This window comes from Bemisia tabaci, chromosome 5 (genome assembly GCF_918797505.1).
Source record: "Bemisia tabaci chromosome 5, PGI_BMITA_v3".
Taxonomy (NCBI): domain Eukaryota; kingdom Metazoa; phylum Arthropoda; class Insecta; order Hemiptera; family Aleyrodidae; genus Bemisia; species Bemisia tabaci.
The window spans coordinates 56,710,347-56,736,738 of NC_092797.1; the positions used below are offsets into that span (position 1 = coordinate 56,710,347).

General features: G+C 40.0%; 3 protein-coding genes across 3 annotated transcripts in view; 2 read left to right on the forward strand and 1 right to left on the reverse strand.

Moving 5' to 3' along the window:
• LOC109030866 (arrestin homolog) overlaps positions 1-26,392 on the reverse strand; it is a 389,313-nt gene that overhangs the window by 290,777 nt on the left and 72,144 nt on the right. The window lies entirely within an intron of this gene.
• On the forward strand, positions 592-4,668 carry LOC109030845 (venom serine carboxypeptidase). The gene has a single exon (XM_072300995.1). It carries the CDS (start codon positions 1,292-1,294, stop codon positions 2,693-2,695), a length of 1,404 nt encoding a protein of 467 aa, XP_072157096.1. The 5' UTR covers positions 592-1,291; the 3' UTR covers positions 2,696-4,668.
• Positions 8,036-10,028, forward strand: LOC109030864 (venom serine carboxypeptidase). The gene has a single exon (XM_019042045.2). The coding sequence runs from the start codon at positions 8,283-8,285 to the stop codon at positions 9,684-9,686; it is 1,404 nt and encodes a 467-aa protein (XP_018897590.2). The 5' UTR covers positions 8,036-8,282; the 3' UTR covers positions 9,687-10,028.

Below are 26,392 nucleotides of genomic sequence, written 5' to 3' on the forward strand. Positions count from 1 at the left end.
GTGCTCTCTTTTTTATTGCAACCTCGAACTTAGTTTTGAAATATGTATATGATAACCATTTCAAAAAAGTAGGTTCAAATAAGTTTGAACTTCCCAGAGGTTGAGCAATTTTTCGAGGAAAACAAAGTTCAGGACTACGAAATTGCGCATTTACTGTCATCAAGCAGCACAAAAATACGATTTTTTTTGCTTTCAGTTTAATATGCTGTGTAGAGGAGTTTTTTTTTTCTTACATCGAGGACTTTCACAAAAAAGTTATCTGATCATGGGTGCCAGGTATGAACAATAATTTTCTGATCCAAGAATTTTGAGGTTGTTGTACTCGTCTATTTTATTTCCGTTTAATTTTGATTCTTCAAATTGTTCTCCTTCCTTTATTCGTCGTCTCCTGCACGAAGGAGCGTACTTAAACTTCAATGTTGCCAAACGTTCCCTTGCAAATTGCATTTTTACCGGGAGAATTTTGGATATTTTTAACTGAAGATTTCACTGATTTTACTTATGATCTAAAGCAAAAATCAGACAAATTTTGAAAATAAAAATTCCGAAGGTATAACCTCGTAAAAAAATTGAATTGTTCGAGTCAATTTTGTAACCTTTGAATGTAGTAACCTCTCTTCGTCCAGGAAACGACGTATTGATGCTCCCAAACGAATGAAACCCTGAGCTATTGTTTTACGCTTCTCAGTTGAACCGCATTTTACAATAAGAAACTACAAATTCTGGCTCAGTTTAGGAACAAAGCACGCACCATTAATTTTACTATGCACAAAAGTGTTTTTACGGTTGAGTCAGAGATAATATTAAAAAAGAATGTAAAATGTAGTCAAATTTTCCTCTCTCCAAACATGACGATCTTTTCGACGAATTTCTCTAGAACTTTTAATCAGGGTGCTTAAACCAAAAACAGCTCCTGAACATCGAGTCTCAAATTATTTCAGACGAAAAATTACGTTTCTTCGAACAACAAATCCTCTGTATATTTTTCTAAATAAGCAGATACTTATGTAATTTATCTCGCAGATAGAAGTGCGGTCCGGTTCTAGGTAATCTTCAACTCAAGGGCTTTTCGTCGATATTTACGTTTTGACTGCATAAAACGTCATTGTGAAACGATCGCCTGATTTTAAATCATTCTTTCCTCTATTATTTAAAGGGCCTCGCCGAGCCGTGTCACAAAATCGGTCGGAGTTTCGTAGTTCCGTAGTGCCGGAAAAAAAATAGTGAAAAAATCCGCATTTCAAGTTGGACCCCGTTAAAAGAAATTGCGTTAAAAGAAGTGCGTTCTATCATGTGTTCACCAACTCGGTTCCGGTTCTTACTTCCGGTCATATTTGGAGTGGTGACATCCGTTTCCGGTTTCATCGACACCTACGGTCACGGCCGTATAAAAAGCAGCCTTGCCTCCGGACTGACGGAAGACGATGCCCTCTTCCTGACCCCGTACATCGAGAAAGGTCAAATCGAGAAGGGACAAGAGCTCGCCAAAGTCCCGCCGCTCCTCAAGAACGTCGAGAGTTTCGCCGGGTACCTAACAGTGAACAAGACCTACAACTCAAACCTCTTCTTCTGGCTGTTCAAAACCCAGCAAGGCGACTGGAAGAAGGTGCCAACGGTCGTTTGGCTCCAGGGCGGCCCGGGTGTCAGCTCTCTCTTCGGGCTCTTCACAGAATTAGGACCGTTCTCCGTCACAAAGAAACAGAAGTTGAAAAGACGTAAGTGGTCCTGGAACCGGAAGTACAACCTGGTGTTCTTCGACCAACCGGTCGGTTCCGGCTACAGCTTCACGGAGGACGACCAAGGCTACGCTCGAAATGAAATCGATGTAGCGAGGGACCTTTACGAGGCTCTGGTCCAACTCCACAAACTTTTCCCGAGTCTCCAGAAGAACAAACTCATAGTCAGCGGAGAATCTTACGCCGGGAAGTACATCCCGGCAATCGGGTACAAGATCTACCAGGAAAACCAAGTCTCCAGCTTCAAGATGAACCTGGGTGGACTCATGATCGGCAATGGTTTTACCAGCCCCGGCGACATGATGCACTACAGCTCGTTCCTTTACCAGATCGGGCTCATCGACGGGAGCACGCAGCGCCTTCTTAAAGTCTTGGAGGACAACATTCGCGCCCACATCAGGGCAGGGCGATGGAGCGACGCCATGGGGATTTTCAACTTCGAGTTCGGGATGATCCTGTCAGAGGTCGGTTTCGAAAACCCGTACGACTTCACTAACGATAAGATCGGGATCGACGGACCTGAAGTTCAATTCATCCAGAACGAGAAGACGAGGAAGGCGATTCATGTCGGGAACCACGCTTTTAATGACTATTTCAAGCCGTACATGTTCTTGTCGTCGGACTTCATGCAGTCTGTGAAACCGTGGGTGGAGGAGTTGCTGACGGCGCAGGAGTTCCCGATCCTCTTCTACAGCGGGCAGCTGGATATTATCGTGGCGTACCCGCTGAGTGTGGCCTTCTACGATTCGCTCCAATGGCCGGGAGCCCTCGAGTACCACAAGGCTGAGAGGTGCAATTTCCACGTCGGGAGCCAGGTTGCTGGCTACTTCAAGACGGCCGGTACGTTCACCGAGGTCATGGTCAGGAATACGGGTCACATGGTGCCCACCACGCAGCCCGAATGGGCCTTTGCATTGCTGGATCGATTTATTACCAACAGTTCTTCGTTCACGTGCTGAGCACTTTATTGGAAATTCAAGTGACATTTGGAAGTAGGAATTTAATATATTTTAGGTGATTTTAACTGTTGCTAAGATTGTGCATGGCGCTCAGTGGAAAGAGTCACTTGCACAAAGTTTGAAAACTTAAAAGCTCAAATTTTCGTCACTACATAACTTAAAGCTCTGAAAGTGGTTTCATTTGTTACACCGACAAGTTGTCTTCATGAATTATCCCTTAAAATTTAAAGTGCGACGGTATTTAATATCAAAATTTCTAGTTTTGGCCAAAAATTTAAAGACGAGCCTCCACCATGGACTCGTTCCGGTGTGCGGGATTCCTGAACGTCCAAGAACCTGAGGCTGTATTGGACGTATTTCTATCAAACGAAACTATGTGCATTATGACATGAGCCCTGTTATGCACATATTTTAATGGGTCTCAGGGCTCATGTCTAAATGCACATAGTTCCGTTTGGTAGAAATACATCCTATTCATAGTCGTTCCTTAACCAGCTTCTTCCCTTAAGTGGCCCCACACGGAAAAAAATAGGTTGTCTCTAACAGCTAATGCGGTATGGTTGAAAAGTAAAAAGCCGTGAGAACCAACAAAAATAGTTGGATTCACCAGCCACGTTGACCGATGTGACCAAGCACGAATCCAATTTACCTATACGCCTAAATTAAATCCGACTGTTGCATCTTTTAGTGGTGCAACCAGCAATGTATGTTATCATACCCTCACAAGTAGGCCAAGCCAGCAAGAATCTTACGGCGGATGTCACTGTGGCTGAGATGGACGGATTAACCATCTTGACAAAGCTGAACTGGCCATCACAAAGGCGACCCAACCATCAGGTACAGTCAGCGCGGTGAGAGTTCCCGCCTGGCTGAGCTGCGGTCCGCCATTTTTCCTTTGTCACTCAGTTACAAGTTCATCACGTTGTTGTTCGGAGTCTGTGCGCTTGGCTTTATTTATCTATATTAATCCATGTGAATTTACGCGTAATTTGCCCAAATTAGTGTTCGAATCGTTTCTACAGCTACCGTCTTGTCTTTAAATCTATCTGTTTTAACTTTCCACGTATATTTTCCGAGATTTCCTAGTTACCTGTATCGACCACTTTTTGGAGGTTATAAGAGTGCTGCGATGAATCTGGCTAACAAAATGTGTGAATTCTGAAAACTTGAAGGGCGTTTCGCAAAATTGTTCTGTTATTTAGTGAGTGTCGGTTCTGTATAAAGTCATTGCGAAAGCGGGAAGATACGGAAGTCCCTTGAAAATGATAGACCAGTGATTATTGAATACTTCGTTCGTATATCTATTTGTGTTAAAATTTTAGAGAATCAAAATACTCTGATGCAGAGTAAAATTTTCCTGGGATATTTGTTGAATATAAGCTTTAATCAAAATTTGACAGTTTCTGTCCCACCGTGAACTGTGGCAATTGGTACTGCGTGTAGTTTATTTTTGTAGGTATATTTTGAACTATCTATCTACTTATTATGAAATTAAACTTTTTGTGAAACTGATTTAGTCTGTAAATGATACTTTGACGGTAAAAACAAGTTTCGTTTTGGTATCATTTACTTGAAATCGGTGAAGCAATTATCTGCTATTTCTCGTCAAATTTGCTTTAACTGCCAGTAATTGTATGTGTACTGGAATTTTTAATCAAAAAGTAAGTAAAATATCTACTACTTTCATATCAAATTTGTTTCTGCTAATTTGAGTTAATATTTAAAAATATATATGTTGAGTGGATGTTAGAATCCATAAAGTTCGTCGGAGCATCTGGAATTCGGGAAGCTTGAAATTACCATACTAGCAGTTGGAAACGCCACACTAGCATGGTGTCAGCCGTATCGTGTAATTTACAATACTGGTATATTGGTAACTAACTAAACTGCAGCTTCATTGGAAAAAAAGCAAGAAGACAGCATGGTTAATAATAAACAAACACTGGTAAATCCGATCATATTTTTTTTTGTAGCGTGTATAGTAGAAATAAAAAGCAGTATAATGAAGAAAAAAACAGGCTGTGCGATTTAAAGAAATGAAACAAATGATCACAAATACAAATCTAGATTCGAATTCCAGTTATCAAACTCAAGCAGATCGACGTTGACGGTTAAATATAAATTTTTTGTGCTCCTTCATCATCGGTCGTCATAGCTCAATCGTTAGGGTGTTAGGTTAGGATTAGGTAGGTCCAGGTTCAATCCCAAGTAATAGGTTGAAAAATTTCTATCGTAGTAAAATAAGTTGAGTAAAATAACAAAATTCATATTTTTCATTTTTACAATTTAGCGTTCTCAGATATTCATTTTATGGGGCTCCTAGCCCCCTATTTTCCATTAAAAGCCCCGAAAAATTGTAGCAATGACCGCTGTCCATTTTGGCAAAACTAAGCGGGCATGGTAGCCCTCAAAATGGGTCACTTTGACATAATTGCTGAGCGCTGCGGCCGAGCGCTCGGGTTGATCTAACCATCTTCGCAGGGCTGACCCAGCCGCGCGGCATGAAGGCAGCGTCACTACCTGCTGGTTGTCGATCTAGCCAACAATTTGGTTGGCGCGGTTTTCAGCTTTCGAAGATGGTCGATTCGACCATCTTCATGGCTGCACGAGACAACCTTTTTTTTCCGTGCACCCACATGCTTTACATTGTGATTAAGGGATCACTGGAAAAAATGGAATCTTAAATTTGCCGCCAAGAAGTATTTCTTCTTAAATCAAGAATTTTACTGGTTAATATAAGCTACTTTTTTGCTTAACCCAAGCATTATTTTTCTTGAATCAAGAAAAAGTCAGCTTAAAGCAAGATAAAGAAATTCTTGGCGGCAAATTCAAGAATCATCATGCTTGATCCAAGCTACTTCTTTTTTCAGTGATGTTTAAGGAAGCCCTCAAAATTGCATCATGAAAAAGACAATGTTTGCCAACCTCGAAGAAAAGTAAGAAGTATGAATTTGGGAATAGATCCTTGCGAAGGATTGCACTGATTTGTCATTACAAAAAATACAAAATATGAAAGAAAGTATAATGCGAGTTAGTTTATGAATTTTAAGGTAAGTTCAAGCCTACCTTATTTTTGGCAAAATCATGGAATTTTTCTTTATTTGTATTTTGCTCTTTTTCTAAATATGGGGAATCATTGTAATATCCCTTGCAAGTGTCCATTTCCAAAGGTATACTGATGAATTTTATTCGAGGGTGGCAAAAATTGTACTTCTCATGATAATATTTTGAGGACTTCCTCAAACCTAGTTACCTATATCAACTTTTCAGTCTGATGTAAGATTATTTGAAACTTGAAACCTTTTTTGCTAAAGATGAATTTGTGGGGAGTAGTTCCTCTCGGTTAAGCTTGATCCAAACATAATAATCATTGTTCCTTCCAAAAAGTAATGATAATACATTTTTTTACCACAACTAAGCGAGTTTTTATTACAATTACCGATTTATGTGTAAATGAGACAATATCAACGGTTAAGTAAGTACGAACGGGTAAAGCGAAAGGAGCTTAAATGCATTGAGTGAGAAATAATTTTATAGAATTGCTTATTTGAACTGCAACAATAGAGCATTGCATCTGGCATGGATTATCGTTGTCCTTTTAACGTAGGGACGTACCTCAATGTCCACATGAGCCATGTTTTACGTATACATCCATGCTTTCTGAGCTTCATGTGGAAATTGAAATACACTCTTACGTCAGAGAAGCGACATTATGTTTGACCAGAATCAGCCAGTCTGTATTTCACGTTCAATATTGTCCTCCACCATTTTATTTTTTAAGAGAAAACCAAACAAAACACCGCTGAAATTTCCCCTAAATTATGAGAGAATACTCAACAAATTTCAAGCCAAAATGTTAACCCTTTATTGCACAATGATGCTTATTGGCAACATTTGGTTTTTTATTTTTTTAAAATCAGGATGTAGATGATTTTTTGATGTGATTGTTTATGCCGGTCGGCATCGGTATAGCGGATATGAATAAATTTCCCCCCACTCCCAACTCAGGGCTGCCAACTGTAAAAAAACGTTTTTTTGTCGGGTTGGTCGGTCTGAGGGTCACCGGTGAGGTCACCACTTTCGCTGGTCGGTGGTTGGCTGCCCTGTGGTGCTGATGGGCTGGGAAAATTCATGCTGTTAGGTTGCTTTTTGTAGTTTTTCGATAGCCAATCAGAATCATTACAGCATTATTACGCAGTTTTTTGGAGATCAAAAAGTAAATGTTGCCAATCGGCATCACCGAGCAACTAGGGGACAACTTTTGAGTTTATAGGTCATGTTTACTCAAGTTATCGTGCGCGCGAGTACATGCGTTAAACGCGCGTTTCAGTCAGTTTTATTAGTTTTTGCCAAGAAAATGCTGGGTTGAGTGCCTGAAACAATGGTTAAAGAGGAGGAGCGTTTGCGAATAGACAAAATCGTCAAGTGTCTTGGTGAAAATCCAGAGAAATCTGATGATTCAGACCTCTGATGTTCTTCCTTCTGATGTCCTTCTGATGTTCTTTTTTCAACGAATAAATTCCATTTCTCTACATTATTTTCCACATTGAGGTCATTCTTTTCATTTTTTTACACCTAGGGTATTTAAACTTTAATTAATTTTTTTAAAACTAAATATTTTGGTCGGACCTTGGACCTAGGTCTAATTTTTTGGTACGCTTGGAAACGCAAGAGTTTTTCCTCCCCGGAAAGCCGTAGCATTCAATTTTACCTACGATTTCTTATACTTATTCTTTCTTTTATCATTCTAAATTAAAACTCCAATTTATTAGCTCAAAATTTTCCACTTCCAAGTCTTTCAATTTTTTTTGAAAATTCTCAAAGTGTTCGGTGATGCCGTTTGGCAACATTTGGTTTTGTGCCCCAAAAAAGGTCAAAAGGTCAAAATTTTCAAAAACGGCAATAGACGTGTCCAATTCTTTTCCATAACCTACCACATATATTTTTTTCATCAAAATCGGTGATCCAAAATTAATTCGTGCAACAAAGGGTTAAGTGGATTTCTGCAAAAAAAATTAATCGTGCGAGTGGAATAGAGAAGTTTCAAAATGGAAAGGCTAGGACTGTTTAAATACGTCCAAATTATTACTTTATTCATTAACAGATGCGTGTTCTACGTCGAAACGTCCAAGAATGTCGGATAAAGTCAGGAAAAAATGTAATCAAATTCTCCAAAAAAAATTTTAAACAGTTTTTTAGTTAATACGTGAGTTAATCGTAAGAAATTTTATACGTCATTGAGGGTTCGACCGCGTAGCGGCCAGAGGCACAACCCCTTGGTATCATACGATTTGAGAAAATGATCTCAATCTGAAGAGGCACTTATGATTTTAATAGTAGCGTGCGCGGTATCCGACAATTTATCTTTGACTTGAGTGCCTTCAGTTGGTTTTTGCCTCCTTCTTGAATTAAAATCGGTGCGAGAAAGTGTATTGTTGTTCTGAATTAAAAATTAACTTTAATGCAAATTCAAATTAAATCCGGAAGGTGCGTGAGTTTTTTTTAAATCCATTTTTACCAGGGATACATTCTCGGGATTTTTTATAGTTTTTTTCCCAGTGCTGAATCAAAATCAAACTGTTTAAAGATGCGTGAAGCATTGAAACTATTCTTGCTAACGGTGATGTTTTCGTTAACATATTCTTTTTCCGGGCTCCTTGATGATTACGGCCGAGGTAAGAATAACGTCCCTGAGGCCACGTCCGGCCTAACGGAGGACGATGCTCTCTTCTTAACACCTTACATCGAAAAAGGGCAAATCGAAAAGGGACAAAACCTGGCCAAAGTACCCACGATTCTCAAAAATATAGAGAGCTTTGCCGGCTTCATAACCGTCAACAAATCCACCGACTCGAACCTCTTTTTCTGGCTATTCAAGAGCCAGCAAGGCGACTGGAAGAAGAAACCATTGGTGATTTGGCTCCAGGGTGGCCCTGGTGGCAGTTCTATGTTCGGTCTCTTCACAGAGTTAGGGCCATTTTCTGTGACCAAAGGTCAAAAGCTGAAACGGAGGAAGTACTCCTGGCACCAGAAATACAACCTAGTGTTCATCGATAACCCTGTCGGAGCCGGATTCAGCTTTACGAAGAAAGATTCAGGATACGCAACCGACGAAACAGACGTGGCCAGAGACCTCTACGAGCTGTTAGTCCAGCTCTACAAACTCTTCCCGACTCTACAAAGTAACAAGCTATTCATCACGGGCGAGTCGTACGCCGGAAAGTACATCCCCGCAATCGCCTACAAGATCCACAAGGAGAACAAAGCGTCCACCTTCAAAATCAATTTAGCCGGGCTCATGATCGGCAACGCATTCACGGATCCTCTAAACCTAATGACCTACTCTACGTATCTCTATAAACTCGGATTGATAGACAAAGCAACCGAGAATGATTTCAAAAGGAGGGAAGACGAAATCCGAGCCCTTATCAGATCTGGTCAGTTCGTATCCGCGGCTAGTAAGTGGGGTTGGGAGATGAATGAATTCGAATATCTCTCAGGGCTTCGCGGATTGTACGATTTCGTAAACGATGACATAGGTAATGACGGTCCTGAGATTTACTATATAAATGACCCAGAAACCAGGAAAAACATCCACGTGGGGAGCTACACTTTCCAAAATGGCTATGCAACATACGAGCACCTCCAAGGGGACATGTTCCAATCGGTCAGGCCGTGGGTGGAGGAACTTTTAACAGCTGAGGAGTTCCCTATTATGTTTTACAGCGGTCAGCTTGATATTATCGTTGCCTACCCTCTGAGTCTTGGATTCTACGATGCTTTGGAGTGGCCGCATGCTAGCGAATATCATAAAGCGAACAGATGTCAATTCAAAGTTGGCAACGATGTGGCAGGCTACTACAAAACGGCTGGAACGTTCACTGAGGTACTGGTTCGGAATACTGGGCACATGGTACCCACTACGCAACCAAAGTGGGCCTTTGAACTTTTGGACAGGTTTATAACGAATAGTTCTTCCTTCGTATGTTGAAAATGTCTTATGTGAAACGGGATGAATTTTTTTCTCAGCTTGATGGTCGCTTTCTAAATATCTTCTTGATGTTGCATCACGGGAAGCTCAGAGCATCTATTTATTTTCGTTGCTTGCATTCATACAACTTATGTCATTTGTTTGCTCGGGTAGAGAGGAAAAATTCTTTGATGATGTCACCACTAATAGTCGGTCATGATGGAGCACGCCGACGGTGAAACCACAAAACCACGCATTTCAGTTGCGCCGTTGCAACTTCTCGTCCTTTTTCATTTATTTTCTCATTCGTTTTTTCTTTTCATTCTTGTTTTTTTTTTTTCGAAAAAAAGCTATTCCACAAAATTTCGTATGGTCTCTATTTGTTATTACAAGAATACTCTCTGAAACTTCTAAACAAAGATATCTGTAAAGTAACCGTCTATTAAAAGAATAACGTAACAGCAAAGGCTGAAACAACGCAATAGAAATACGTGTTTTCGTAGTTTCTTCCTCCATGATCCGAGAACGCAGAAATTAGGAAATTAATTGAATTTTTCTATTATTGAGCGATTTGACGATGAAAGTGCAAAAATGCGAATCTCGGTGCAGTGTTTCAAAATCTCCGCCCATACTTTATATTCTAAATACGCCTAGCCATCATTGTGGCTTGACAGTTTCACATACACTCAAAAAAAAAAAAAAAATGTTACTTTAAGCTTGAGCAAGCTTGATTCAGCATGACGGGCGTCTTAAAAACGGGTACAAGCTTACAGCATGTTACGGGAACATAATCAAAAATGTTGAAGAAACATGATAGCCGTCATGTTAAATCAACATGACTGTCGTCACGTTGACTTAACATGCTGTCGTGTTGATTTAACATGACAATCATGTTGATTTAACATGACACTCATGTTGATATACGAGTACGTCAAATGCTACAAATTAAAATAAATTACGTTATTTTTATGAAAATTGAATCGGATTTTAATGTAGTTATACTTCCGATACTGCTCTCAACCCAGAATCATCCCATCCGACCTATCAAATTTTTCCGACTTTTTCGGGATTTGAACGCGGGACCTACCTAATACAAGCGGAGTGTTCTACCAACCGGGCCATCCGGGCTTGTGGTTCCAAAAGACGAATTTTAAGTGTTTCCATATCCCACTGAATTACTTTTTCCTTTTTTTGCCGTCTAAGTTGTGTGAAATGCATACCGCATCAGATTGTTAGGTTTTTCTTTTTTTCCATTCACTATTTACGAAAAGGAATTTACATTATGCACCATATAAAAATTAACAATTTATCACGAACTATTTTTTTCTCCTCCAACAACGATGTTCACTTTCTTCAGTGTTTACGATTGTCATTTTTATTCTTATTTTATATCATGATAATAATTAATAATTAATAATATAAATAAATCAAACATTGAAAATAAAAAATATAATCAAATAATTAGAAACGTATGATTCTAAGAGCTTTAACCACACGAGCGAAAATGTTTTTGAACGAAGAATAATAAACTATCATCAACTTAAAAGTAATTCTTTTTGTTTCATGTGTAAGTATTATTACCATATTACCATTTATTTGTCATGGTGAGCGTTAATAGCGTTATTCGAGTCGATTTATTTTGTTTCCGAAAGTGTCTCAATTGTGTTTTTACCTTATCAATTGGGTATCCAGAAATTTTTTTAAGTAAATACTTTGGGACGTATTTCTTAAGAGACTTTTTCAGAATGTACCAACGAATGGTTTGAAAAGAGTAATAGTACCAGTTCTCTGAATAAAAAATAGGTACGCTATTTTTAATTTGAACGTTACTCGCAGTGAGTAGACAATCTTGTCTAAGTGTCAAGACTATCGAGTCAGGTGGCTTAGATGTCTAGCTTATGAAACGAAATCATGAATGGAGGGAGGGGGAGGGAGAGGAGGAGGGAGATGGGAGGAGGAGGAGGAGGAGGGAGATGAGGAGGAGGGAGATGAGGAGGAGGGAGAGGAGGAGAACACGCCATCCCCCTTTTCAGTACGTAGATGATGTTTCAAGAGCACCACGGTACTCCTGAAACAATATGAAAGCAAATGGTAACATAACACTGCATATGCTAATTCAACAAAATGTTAATGTTCTTTCAACCAAAGGAATGGTAAAACAACATGTGTAATGCAGTTTCAGTCTGACATAATGCTAAATTTACATGAATTTGGTTGAATTAACATGCGTAATGTTACTCGAATATTACCGTCATGTTGATTCAACATGACAGGTAGAAGCATTCTCGGTCATGTTGATTCAACATGACGGCAAATGTAGAATTAAGTCAAACCATGTTGGGTTACGGGGAGTGCAGCCTATATCAACATAATTTCTGTGATGTCATTTCAACATGGCGGTTAATGCTACTTCGACATTTCCTTTTTTTTGAGTGAGTATTTATCACACAAAAAATGTAAATCACCGAAGTATTATAAAAATCACGTCTGGTTGTTTTCCTCGGAGAAAATAAATTATCACAGGAAGTCCGCAAATTTGCATATCAAGATACGCAATTCTGCAGTTTCACCATCGAATTGCGACCATAATTAACTGATTAATACTTAACGTGGCTGTAAAAATCAATGGACAACTTTCCTTAGATCTGGGTAATCCGTTGGCTATAATTTATTTTTCTGAAAGTAAATTATGTAAGCATTTTGGCAGTAGCATAACTATCTGATGTTAAACATCAACGGAAAAACCGAAAAAGCGCGAATTTCCAAAGCACTCCTCTTTTCAAAAGTGTAAGGATCAGGCTTCATGGTATTTTTAGCTTCATTAAATGACCGATTTGTTGCTAATTTTATGGGGTGCCGAAAAAGCTGATGACGTAATTTTGAGATAGAGGAAACTATTTTTCCCGATCAGATAAATCCTCTCCTTGTTCTCAGTGATATTGGTTCTGCAAGCTAACATTTCCACAAAATAGGTAATTCAGTGCAATTTGCGAGGTAATCTTTAGATCTGACACTTTCGCAAAGGCAACGTGTCACACCGTTGTTCTTTCTTTAAAAAAAATAACACTTGAGGTTTTATCGCTTATGAAAAGTTCACTGCACATTAATCCTCACTTCAGATTTCAAACCTCCTTCTCCAAACAATCGATACCAGTTGCTCCTATTGCTCGAATAACTATGATGGTTTTATAACCATTACGCGTTAACGGATTTGATCTGTAACTGACTGATCGGTTCACCCTGGTAAAAATGATCAGTTAACCATGTATCAGTTTGTCAACTATGTTTTGGCGCGGAGCATCCGTTGACATCAATAGAGATCGAGCAGTTGAAAGTATCAACTGATCTGAACTGATATCAGTTGGAAGTATCAACAGATCTGAATGGATATACTTGGTATCAGTTGATACCACATGTCCGTTGATAAGAGGCATCAGTTGATACCACATGTCCGTTGATAAGAGGCATCAGTTGATACCACATATCAACTGATACGTGGTATCGACTGATATGAGATCAACTGATGCGTGGTATCAGCGGATCCATGCTGCCGTACTAAGAAGAGCGCCGTATACACGTTCGAGGGTTGCCAGATTTCCTTCGATAAAAGGTTCATTTCTGAGGAAAGTATTGAATATTTTTCCTCTCAATTTCCAGGCACGCTTGATGAAACTGCGAACAGAAATATATGAGAAATTGGAAGGAAAATATTCCTATAAGTTAATCAGGAAATTTGTGTTTTTATCAAAGGAAATTTGGCAACGCCTGAAGGTTCACACGGCATCCTCCTTACTATGGCAGCATGGTATCTAGTGATATGAGATCAGTTAATGGGAGCTGTTCAAAAATTACACACTATATACCCCTTTTTCATTGAGCGCGAGCTTGGTGCTCTTCATCAAAATCACAAAAAATTGGAGTAAGCATTGCACAGAATTTTCGGTACTAAATCTATGCTCCCCGCAAACCCATAAAACTGGTGTGAAGCACCGATTTTTTATGTAATAGTAGGCAGCACCGGGTATCCCTCCTGCGTATTAAACTGACCTTAAACTATATCCTCCTTTCTTTAGTAAGTGACGAAATCTTTGAACGGCCGTAGAGGTAAAAATTATTGGTATTTTTCGGGAATTTAAAACAGTCGCAATCATGCATTTGCTTTAGAGAGAAATGGAGTATGATAAAGATAATTAAAAGATCTCTGTTGATGAATTAATTGTAACTCACACACCAAATCATGGTTGACCCAAGTATGAAAAGAACGCTAATCTGATGGTTGCACACAAAACAGTAAACTTGCATCTGGAATAAGAATTTTTAGTGATATTTTTCAAATCATCACGTTTACCAGATATTTGGTTAAATATAAAAGAACAGTTCTTCAAAACGTCTTTTTTCGGGATTAACGGCATCTTTAAATCTACCTTGATCCCACCGTTAAACAAAAATGAATGTGCTTCATTGAGGAGAGGTGCTGTTCAAGAAGTGATTATAAATACTAACCGAAAAGCTACATTCTAAATCCATTAACGCCAAGCCTCACATCAAGCCTGTGCCTTCATGAAAATATTTCGACCGTCCTTTGGAAAAAGGACCTCAGTCCACGGCAGTAAAACTTTTAGGATATATATATTTATTTTATTTATCTATTTATTTTTTTCGGCGATGGGCTGAAAAACCGTTTTTCAGATTTTGACAGAACGCTCCATGAGTATATCCCGAAGAATAAGTTTCAAGCAGTTTCGTTAATTTTTTGCCATAGAGGATGTAAGTCACATTATAATACAGTAATTTTGTACCTTAAACAATGAGCATAGCATTGATTTTTAAAATGACTTTTTATTTAAACTATTTCGAAGTTCTGGGAACTCGAGTCTCTTTTCCATTTACAGCCAAATAGAGTTACGCAAAAGATTCGCATCCACATTGCATTTTTCAAAATCTCATATTTTATTCTAATTTTTAAGGGAAACCCACCAACATTTTTACTCAAAATTTGGATAGATTATTCTTGCTCGTATGAAGGTTATTTCTACACAATTTGAAGGGAATATAGTGATTGGTTTTCCTTCAAAATATTTAAGTATAGGATATTACATTTTGAAACGATACACTGTTGAAAATAAAGGAGTGAAATTCGATGCTGCAGTCAATGTAGCGGTCTAAAACCCTGAGTGACGACAATGCGAAGTGTTTGGACCATAAAAGCGTATAAAACTCCGCAAAAAGAGTAGATTCCGCTCCATAATAGCGTAAGTACGCCACTTTGTAAGGAGTATACTGCCCTGCTGAGGAAAAACGCCGCATGAACCTTTAGGCGTTGCCAAAATTCCTTTGATAAAACACGAATTTCCTGGTACTCTTGTGAATATTTTCCCCCAAAAGTTTCAGTCAATTTGTACGCAATTTAATTTAAAATGTCTGAAAATTTCAAAGAAAAAAGTGCATGAATGTCGTCAAAAATACATGTTTTATCTAGGGAAATTTGGCAACTCTCGAATGTTCATATGGCGTTCCTCCTTAGCACGGCAGTATAGGTCCCGCTCCCTAGTCATAGCACTCGGAGTTTTTGGGCGCTACGTAGACCCCGGCACAGAATTCCACTCCGAAATTGTTTACAGGGCATTTGTCTTTTTTCAACACTACGGATCACACCTTGGATGTATTTCCAGAAATCTTTTCTGTAAATACATCCAAAACATGGTCCGCAAAGTAAAACCATCGTAAGTAGGTACGTAGAACATTTGCGAAAAATTCCGAGTAAATATGGTCTCCATGCGTCAGAGATCTAAGAGAAACTTAGGCATAAATAAGGCTGGTGAACTGAGCTTAACTGAAAGTTGCTGACTGAAGAGGCAAGGGTACATTAGTTCGTGCTCAAAAGCCATAACATTCGCGCCTTCTGTTTGAAATGCTCCCCCCTCCCCCCTCCCTCCCCAAAGCCCTGAGGACAGGGTGGCGTTAACGTTGCATCACTTCCGCTGCATTCTACTTCCCCCTCTTTCGCCAGGCGGAAATTGTCAAGTCAACAATTTTCTCTTTTGTAGCGAAAGCCCACTATCCCGGCAGAATTTGTTCGGCGGCGCTGCTAAATAAATATGCAAGACGCCGTTTGAGTCCATTTACATGAACATAAAAATGAAAGCAGCATCCTTGATGTTAAAAATTACAGTAACTTTATACATGGACCTGTGTCACACTATCAAAATACTCCATCAAAATGTCAAGGTCAAGTGCTGTGATTGGCCCAAGTCATCGAATAAGCCAATCACAATTCCTGACCTTGAAGATATTTTGATGGTTAGCTTTGATAGTGTGACACAGGCTGGAGAGTACGGACATGTCGGTAATTTCGAGGTTGGGTCTTGGAGCTTTTAGTAGTACCCACACAGGCAGTCAAACTATGAACTCAAATTACCAAGTATAATTTGTATTAAAATTGTTATGACCCGTTGGCGTCGTTTGCAATGACTTAGGTTTTGCGTAAACTTACTCTTTTTTGCGGAAACACGCTCATTTATGAACATTTTTGGAAATATTGGTTTGATATTGGAGTCTGAAGGATGGCAGTGACATTCTTGTATTCGAAGATTGGCTGCCCTTTTGGGTTTCAGAGCTTCATACTACGACATATCCACTATCTCTATATAAAGGTACTCTAGGTGCTGCTAAAACAAAGTACAAGACGCCGTTTGAGTCTTTTCATATGAAAATAAATATGGAGGCGTCAAATCCCTGATGTTGAAAATATTAGAGGACTTAAATAAGATAAGCGAAGTTAAACCGAATGGATAATTGCAATTAGACACATTACAAAAATTCATCTGGACAATTAAGTCTAAATTCATTTATGGAATGCATGTCTCAAAGTGAAAATTGCAGAATAGATTCCGACAGCCAGGAATGCAGATACTTCCCGGCCGTAGCGGTAGCGTAAGACGAGAGGCAAAATGCCAGATTTTATAGATACTTTCATTTTTCAGGATATTTCTGCGCGAAAACCCTTTTTTATATTCTTCCAGGTAGGAGAAGGGAGAAGAGGGGTGTTGTTGTCGTTGGTTTTTTTTTAAAGTGTAACGGGACTATTAGTTATGAATTTCGATAAGAAGGTGAGACGGCAAAAATTTGGGGGAAGTCTCGGAACTTTCTAAACCCTGACTTATAATAAACAAAGAAAAGTCAGAGAAAAAGTTTTAAAGAAGTTTGTAATTGCTTATGAGTGAATAAATACATTATCAACCGAATAAAATGCACATTAAAAATATTAATTTACCGCCCGTGCGAAAAAAGAGCCTAAGTATAGAGCAAGTATGCTATGAGTTAGTAAAAATTAAGTAACTGATGCCAGAGCGTAGAATGGTGTTCTACGATCATTTTGAAAGAAATACGACAGAAAATGTCAAACCAAACCAAAAAACAGTGACTCGAAGCCTCAAGCTAAAACACTTAATTTCGAGGTGAAGCTACTTTACTTTCAAACCTACCACGCCAAAAGCACGAAATTACCGCACTCCACCCGCACATTGTACAAAACCGCTTATAACTAATTTTTTAGTACGCTCAATAGTGTTTTCTTACGACATCTTAAAATCTGATTTTGCCACCCAACTCCACAAAAGCAGCTCTATTGAGAAGTTCGCCTCCGTGAAGTAAGGTCCCCTTTCTTGTGAACATGCCTTGCGGCGCATTTCTTGACAGCGTTCAAAAGTTCAAGCTTCACCTCCAAGTCTCTTCTCCCTCACTTCATCACAAATGTTTTCCTACCAGTTAAAGGAATTTGTCGTTACCCCGACGAAAGAAGGTAACTACATTTCAACGTCGCCAAATTTTCTCTCACCGATTGAAGTTTTTCCAGAGAACACCTCGGCGTTTCTTGCCAAAACTTTTACTGACTTTACTACAGATCACACGGAAAAATCAGTAAAATTTCGGACGAAAATTGCTCGACGGTATTTTTGTCAAAAATGTAACGCTTAAAGTCGATTTTGCAATCTCGGAATGGAGATACGTACTTTTGTCTGGAATACGACGAATTGGAGGAGACGAAGCTGAATAATGCTGTCTTACCGAAGAAAGTTGCATGAGCCTTCAAACGTTGCAAAATTTCCTCTATCCAAACCGGATTTCCAGGGAAATCTGTGAATGCCCCCCCCCCCTCATTTTTCAGGGATTTTTACTCACGATCAGATCTAAAATATCTTAAAATTTAAGAGAAAATATGAATAACTCTCATTGAAAAAGGACATTTGAGAGGCTTGAAGGACAACGCGCATAAGTGCAGTTTTTGCTGTTCCGAGGAATGTGCGTTTTAAGTTTCAAAATTTCATAGATCCTCATGTCGAAAAGTTCAAAGTGACTTTTTGATGCTTAAAAATTGGAATTTGAGAACGAATTTTTCACAGATTATGCATTAAGACTAGTTTTACTTGAAATATTCAATATCTTGGTATTTTTGTTTTTTGTTTTCAAAAACTGAACTTATGTGCCTTGTCTTCTAGGCCCCTCATTTTATTGGAGGAAATTTGGCAACTCTTGAATGTTCATATGGCGTTTTTCCTTTAGCACGGCAGAATATCCGGCACGGAACTCGAGTAAAAAGGTAAGTATCGGTCTATTTTTAATGGAACAGTGTTCCCGGGAGCGATTTTGGGAGAGAAAGAGGAGGGGGAGGGGAGGGGCCTGAGCGCCCGGTCAAAAATGTATAAAAATGTTCGGCCGCAGGGAAAATGCGGCTGAGGAGGAAGGAAGCCTTGGTATTTGCTCGGACTCCTGTCTTCTCAGCTTCTGCGCGCTCAAATCCGGAGAAAAGACATGCCGGAGCGGTGTTTCAACTCAAGTTGGGTGCTTTTATTTGCGGAGGTGAGCGGGGCAAAAATCTTGGTCCACGCCGCGCGCCGGCCCGGAAAGCTATTTTAATCGGCTTCCACACAAATCCAATATGCGGACCCTTGTCCTGCCCTGCAACCGCCTCATTTCCCCGTCGTGTTGATCTTTTTCCCGGCAGAGCTTTCCCGACGTTGCCGCTTTGGTAGTCCATTTTTTGGTTGGCTCTTGAGAGTAAATTGGACGATTTTCCGGAGAATGCAACCGTGTGTTCGTTCCGCCTCCATCTCCGACCAGGTTCACTGCCCACTGACGATGCTGACCGCAAGAAAGTATCTTCCGAAAAGAAGAACAAAATATTGAAAAGATTCAATTTTAACCGAAGCGCGATTGTCAGGCTGGCAGAACCCGCCACGAAAAGTCATAAAAAATGATAACAATGGTAAATAAAATTTCTTTTCCTTTTTTTTATAGATTTGTCCGAGATGAGTTAACGATTACCAGGTAGATTTTTAAAGCTGATTTCGAATATGACCTCTTTTTTTCTAAGTCAGCTCGATTTTCCCCGGAAAAATCGTAAGCTTCCATTAAAATCGAGCTTTTTTTTTTAGAGAAAAGTCAATTTTTCGGAAAAATTTGTGTACGACGAAGAAAACCTGAGGTCATTCACGGAGTTGGCGTTAAAAATCAAATCGGAAATAGATAATACATCTCAGGCAAATTGACCCGTGTTACGTGTAATTTGCGAACCTTTTATTTTGCACCAGTAACACATTCACAGGGAAAAATAACGCTCATTTTTGTGCTTGTCGTCAGCTTGCAACAAATATACGAGGACCTAATCAGGAGAAGACCCGATACCATCTTCGTCATACGATACAGCTTGAGAGCTTAAGTGATCGACTTGCCATCACTACCAGCGATAACCAAGAATACAATAATTTGAACCATAGGGAGGCGGAATAACCACCTATACGCGTATAAATGGTTATTCCAGCGTAGGCCTCAATTTTACCAACGTTTACTTCTCGAAAAAATAAAATGTAACGACTAAAAATAAATTTCAAAAACTTTGGCAACCTAGCATGGCGCTTGTGATTAACATCCCGGAGGGGATGAGAGCAGGAAGTTTCAAGATTACCACCGAAGTGCGTTGATTTTTTAACTAAATTTGGCAACAATATGACTTCCGGCGGGTCCCTAGGGAGCACGGTCGGAGTCAGGTGCTCTATACTCCGTGTCCTGAGCTCTGTGCACCAATTAAATACCTATTTTAATGAATTATTAAATCTTCCGCCTTAAAGCGGCGTTCTCAAAAAGCCACAGAATTTGCGGATTTCCGAAAATTTCCCCCCACGGTGATTGTTTTCATAACTTGCCTACCAAGTTCCGCGGCGGTTTTTCGAAGAAACTGAATCCCTATCCCCTTTATTATTCCATTCATAAACCCTCCCACGTGGGAGTGAGGTTTTTTTTTTTTTTCTTCTTTTTTACTGCTGCAAATAGTGCACAAGGGCTAATCCTGTGCTTTAGCATCTCCCCACTCCGTCCCTACTGAACAGCCAGTTCCAGGAAACCCTTGTTTGAGACCATCAAACTCGGGTCGCCTGGCCGGGAATCGAACCTGGGACCGCGCCTGGTCATAGGGCTAGCGCTACAACCACTACACCATAGGAGGCCGACAGAAAGAGTAAATTACTCTCGGTTTTACAATCGGAGAGAGAATAATTTTTCATCCCGTTTGTGGCGACCTGGGAGCCTGAAATATGGGAACCAATCAAAGACAGTCACACAAGCCCTAAAAACCTTACAATAAAGGGACTCTCCTTGAGGCAATTAACTTCTCAGCAAAATATACCATGAAGAATCGTTAAAATTGTTGTAACGATACGTTGTAATGAGATATTAGCTTTAAGCTGAACTTTTTAAGCGCGACGGCTAAAAAACTCCATCGTTGTCTGACGATAAGTTAGTTTTGATGGACCTCTGTGCTTTGCAAGCTTCTAATTGCATACCTTGAAATATGCGCGGTACAACCATGAACCCTCCGGAGTTGATTCAGCTCCTTGCACGTTCAGCAAGATCTGCGTCTTTCTCATCTTCTTATTTTCAAATTTTTATTCCACGAATTCTGCCGTTAGCATTGCTAAGATCACTCCATTATTTTAATGTGAAATTCGACGTGTTCACGGTAACAGGAATCACACGCAAACCCCATACACCTACTTCCTATTAGCACGAATACGTCCAATTAACGTCGTTGTTGCAAACATATAGTGCCACGTAAGAATTGTGGATCGTAAATCCTACAAGTTCTCATTTTTGAAGTCTCAATCCATGACCATAATGAGCATCTGAATTGGTTGAAAGAAGACAGTAAAAAAACAAAAAACAAAAGATAATAGAAAAAAAATTAAGAAACGAAAGGCCTCTGTTTAAAACACTGCATGTTTCAAGGTGGCCTTAGAAGGCTAGGTTGCACAAGCGTATATAAAGTGTGTGCGCATACAACATATACTTGCACTTACCACAAGGCCGGATTTACCTCCTTGCCGCCCATGGGCCGCCTGTATTTTGCCGCCTCCTTCTCATTCGTTTTGAAACATCAATAAAAACCATCAAGTGAACGTGCCGGCGGGGAGGGGTGCATGAAACATGTCTACTCGAGTTGGACACATTTTTTGCGAAAGCCCTGTCAACACTGCTAGCTAAAGTTCAAGGAACTAAGCACGAAAGTCAAGTTCCGTATATCTCTACGTGGACGAGGCCTTTCATTCATAAGCCCTCCATTCCATGAACGAAAAAATTATGAAATAACAAACATAAATGTAGTTTAATAATTTTAACTTTCGCCGCCACCGCGCCGCGGCGCGGCGCCGTGCCGCGCTGACCGCACTGACCTTTGACGCAATGCGTGAAGTATTCATGCAGTCTTGTAGGCGCTATGCGTTTCACGCCGATTGCTGCTGACCGCACTGTGTTTGACGCAAAGCGTGAAGATCCCAGGTTTGAATTCCGATAGTGGCGCCAAATTTTCACGGAACTGACGAGTGGATCTGCTGAATCAGATTCCACTCGGCCTTAATCCCTGAAAATTTGAAAAGCCTGGAGCATGGATGTGCCAATTTCGTGATGTCTGCGGACAAAAAATATAGTCTGTAGATAGCTGTAGGTCCTAACGGAATAAAAGCCAATACATGAGCAGAAAAAAACCCACCAAAACACAGAAGAAAAACGCTGGTGTTTCTGTTGTAGACGTGGAATTCCTTTCGTGAACACAGCATTCTACGCTGACGATAGGGATATTTTGTAACTATAAAATCGCAAGAGCCCTGGAAATCTCTGATTCTGCCTCTGTCCGTCTCTGGAGCTGCTAACAGCGGAGCATGTTTTTTGCGTGTATTTTTCATGATGTTTTCCTCTGATCTTGGGATCGATGCTCACCTGTCACATTCATTGCGGAGCTCATTGTATTCTGTAAAGTACTAGTGACGCAGGTGATCTAGGGAAGGGATTAACAGTGGCAAAGCGAGAAAAATTCGATTATCGATATCTCACCTATTTAAATCTATGCTCAAGAATCGATGCTTAAGGTGTTCGTCACAAACACCCTGTTATCGATATTTTCCTTAGCTTTAAATGGCAGATCAATCGATATGTCGCAAAGCACGCTACGCCACTAGGGTTTAATGCGCAGAAAAAACTCTCTTCTATGAAAACGTCCGGGAATAGTCGCTCCTCTAAATAACATACGGGCGCAACTCAACTTTCAAGCGAGCCTCAAAACGCATGGAGTTATACGGAAAACTGAGCTCATACATTTGGAAATACAGATGGTTTTCATAATGAAAGAGTGATGGAATTTGCAGTAGCTCTGCGTAATCAGGAAAAACCAAAATAAAAACTAAAAAAGCAAAGTCACATCACGCCATGATTGTTGTCTAGTAAACCAATACTTGTTTTAGTCAGCAAGGGAGCATGCTCACAAACACGAAAAAATAAGAACGATTCCAGTCAGTCAATCACTTTTTATGACTAACCGGTGAATATCTGCACATTCGTAATTCTTTGTTCTTACGGTGCGATATGAATAGATCTCACGACCGAGGTTATTAGTTGTGCGCCTACCAAACAAACAGGGAACGATGCGTTTTTGCGCTAAGTTAATTATAAACATCAGTAAGCGTGTGTATGTTTTCAAGTGGAAAAATGACTAGACTTAATTAGCTTAACGTTATTCGAGGCCTCCCTATTACGAGTGCTTCCTATTTTTTCTTTTAAATAAAAAATTAAGTTTCGAAAATTGTGTCGCTTTCTCTACCCTGCTCTAACTATGCAGGAGCGTAGACAGATTACTTATATGAGAATGAAGGAAAAAACATAAGTCCAACCACTAAAATTGATTTGTTGTGTGATGTAGCTCATTTAGGTGAATATTAAAGCAGGTTTTCGAACATTGTGAATTCAAACCTTGAATGGGTTTTTCTTAAAACTCAGTTTCATAAACTATAAACATCAGACCGTCTTTACTCCGGTTTCATTCGACATATTTAGGCGTGTTTCGTCCCGAAACTTTTATTGGGTATTCTTTCATTCGTTGGCAGTATAATTCATAGATCATATGCGTAGATCATGATCATCGCCCCCCCCCCCCTCCCATAGGGAGGGGCTACGGACCCCAACTTTTTTTTCTAATAGCAACCCCCCCCCTTTGTGACACATCAATCGTAAGAGAATAGAAAAATAAACTTTATGGCGCAAACCGCAAGTCAAGATCTTGATTATTGACAAAATGGAGGTCGGTCAAAGTTCAAAATAACGGAAATTTGACTTCACCGTTTTTGTCGACAGATTGGGACGAAACCTGATAATCGGGGTTTTTTTGGAACGACATAAACGATTCTGGCAATAGTTTTCCAGAAAAGTCTATCCTTTTCAAAATGGCTGCGGTCAAGATGGCGACTTTGAGCGGTAAAGGAATAATTAGGCTGCTTATTATTGGTGGATTTGCATGAAACTTGGTAATCGGGGGTATTTCGGCACGAGAAAAACGAATCTTTCATTGGATTTTTGAAATTCTGAATAACTTCAAAATGGCGCCGGAAATATGGCGGAAATTTGGTATTACAGACGTTTACGGTCGGATTCGTATGAAACACGGGGTACTGTTGTTTTTTGGTTTGACAAAAATGACATTCTCGCATTACATTTTTCAAATGTTAAATACTTTCAAAATGGCCATTTCAATTTGCCATTCGAAAAAAATTTGGGCTCCGTAGACGCTCCCTATGGGAGGCGGGCGAAAATTACGGGGGCCCCAAAAGTAGCTAACATTGACCTATGAGCATCCCCAAAGTTTCGTTTCAAAATTTAATTAGGTAAAATTTTAGTAGGGTTGGGAGGGACTTTTGGGACACCCTGTATTTATAGTCGTTCTTCAAACAACTCTTTTTCTTACGAAGTTACCGTAACGTTTATACCGCGATAAAAGAGGGTTTATGGAGGTTCTTTGCGTATGACATTATGAAAAAGGACAATTTTCATTGATCTCCAGTAAAATTCATTTTAGCTGCGAACAGACCCTAGCAAGAGATTACAACGATTAAACATCACAAAAATAAAAAATCGCGAAGAAAGAACTCTATGAAAATTTTAAGGCAGAAGGTGCAAACATCGATTTGACTTTGCAAGAAATGAAAAATATGAGAGAATAATTCTATGGGTTTGACAAACTTTAAGGCAAGAGGTGCAAACTCACCTTATTACCTGAAAATTCCTAGCTATCTTTTCTACTTTATTACTAATTTTTTGAACTGGAAAATCATCATGTAATCTTTCCTAAGGGTCTATTTCAAAAGGCATATTGTTGAATTCTAATTGAGATTAATTGAACTTTCCCTATAATGATACTACAATCATTTCAAGGGCCTCCTTAAGCCCCTCTTGATCAGAGTGTAAACCACATTGAGCCTCATATGGAAAGAAAACAATGAAAGGGAAGACTGCACGAAAACAGTTGTGCCAAGCAAAAACGCCGTATGAGCATTCCAGAGTTCCCAAATGGATGTATTTTTGCCAAAGAAACTATGTGCATAGGGTTTGCGTGGAACATAGTTCCTTTTAGCATAAATGCGTTCAAATATCCTCCAATAAAATGTTTCTTTTTGTTGAGAGTCATGGATATTCTTTCTTGAAATTTTCAGATAATTAAGCCGTGATTGTGATTAAAATTCTCTGGAAAAGTGGTGGAATGACGTTCCTAGATTTTTCTGAAGAGTTTTATTTTAACAGAGGAAATTGTTCAACGTCCTGAGACTTGATGGGCCTGTTGCATGCAAGAGATACAGCCGCGCGAATAGACTTTTTAGAGGTTAAATGACACAAAAATTACGGTGGTCACATCAAAAAAGTCTGAAATACACTCCTTACTGCGCAATTTACGTTGTTAGGAACGCGGTTTTTCAAATTTCCCGCGTCTGGGGGCAGTTTTCTAATCACCGGAAACGAGCAAATGGCGGGCTCGGTGATTTCCGGAAGATGTCGAGTCGTTGTTGTTGTTGTTATTTTTTCCTTCAGTTTGTTTACAAACCCAACGTGATCTCTTATAGTGGTCCATATACGCTTTATGCAGTAACCAAATCGATCAACTTTTAAATATCCAACGCAATCCTTCTACATTTCATTTCACGATATCACGAGCTCCGATTTTTAGGTTATGTTGTCAGTTTTAGTTGACCGGAAATAGCCGCGAGTTGCCGTTAATTGTTTCCGTTAGAAAACTGCCCCCAGACGCGGGAAATTTGAAAAAGCGCGTTCCTGACAACGCAAATTGCGCAGTGAGGAGTGTATTTCAGACTTTTTTAATGTGAGCATCGTAATTTTCGTGTCATTTAACCACTAAAAAGTCTATTCGCACGGCTGTATCTCTTGCATGCAACAGGCCCATTGGCGTTTTTCCATAGGACGGCAGAATACGAGCTTTGATAGATGTTTTACAGTTTTCAGGATGATTTTGCTGGTATCTGTAATTGGATTCTCAAGAGGACAATGGAGATATAGAAAAATCAACGACATGTATGAGGCGGGTGAGCTGAAACCAGGAGACGTCCTCCGCAGTAACGTCAAGGGGAACTACCATCTCATTGGCGACAACAGCCTCATCTACAAAATGCCCGCCGCGGTCAACAAATTCGCCTACGACGTCCACTGGGACTCCTTCAAGCTCCCTCTACGCATAGGAGACGACGATCTCTGGGTTATGAAAATCGGCAGAGCCACGGATGCAGAAAGGAGCATAGCGCTGGCGAAAAAGCTCTGCGATAAATACGTGCCCTACCACCTCATTCGCTGCAGTAAAAAAATGTACTGGAAATACATCCTGTGGGGCGAGCGGCCCTCGAGAAAGTTGGTACCGCTACTTGTCATGCGCTCGTGCCCACTAGCGGCGCCTTTGCTAAAGGTGACCGCTCATGACGTCACTACGGGGCGATTCAAGTTCACGGATTTCCAGGGTCGGGATGAGGACGAATCACATGCGATCTCGCCGGTGCCCGCCAGCAGAACTAGGTTTTTTAAAGCGGGTCATCTTTTGTGGGAACTTGGGCGGGAGGGGCGAGTCAGTCGGGTTCCATCCGAGTTGAGACGTAAGAAGAGACACTCCATGTCTGACAAGGATCGCAATTATCCGTCCTCATCCTTCGAGTCTGCTGTGTCCTTCGACGCTCTGAGTGAAGGGAGTTCGCCATCGACGACGTCCAGGTCCACGTCAAGTCCCGTCGTGACGGAGAAGACTCCGAAACCGAAAGTATCCAGACAGCTCTATCTATCACTGTCGATGAAAAAACTTCAAGAAGAACTCCAAGATAAACTCACAAGCAGATCCAGGGGTGAAAGCAAAAGTCGGG

What these genes read in the sequence shown, in the direction of transcription:
- LOC109030845 (XM_072300995.1), top strand. Translation starts at nt 1,292, where the DNA reads ATGTGTTCACCAACTCGGTTCCGGTTCTTACTTCCGGTCATATTTGGA.
- LOC109030864 (XM_019042045.2), top strand. Translation starts at nt 8,283, where the DNA reads ATGCGTGAAGCATTGAAACTATTCTTGCTAACGGTGATGTTTTCGTTA.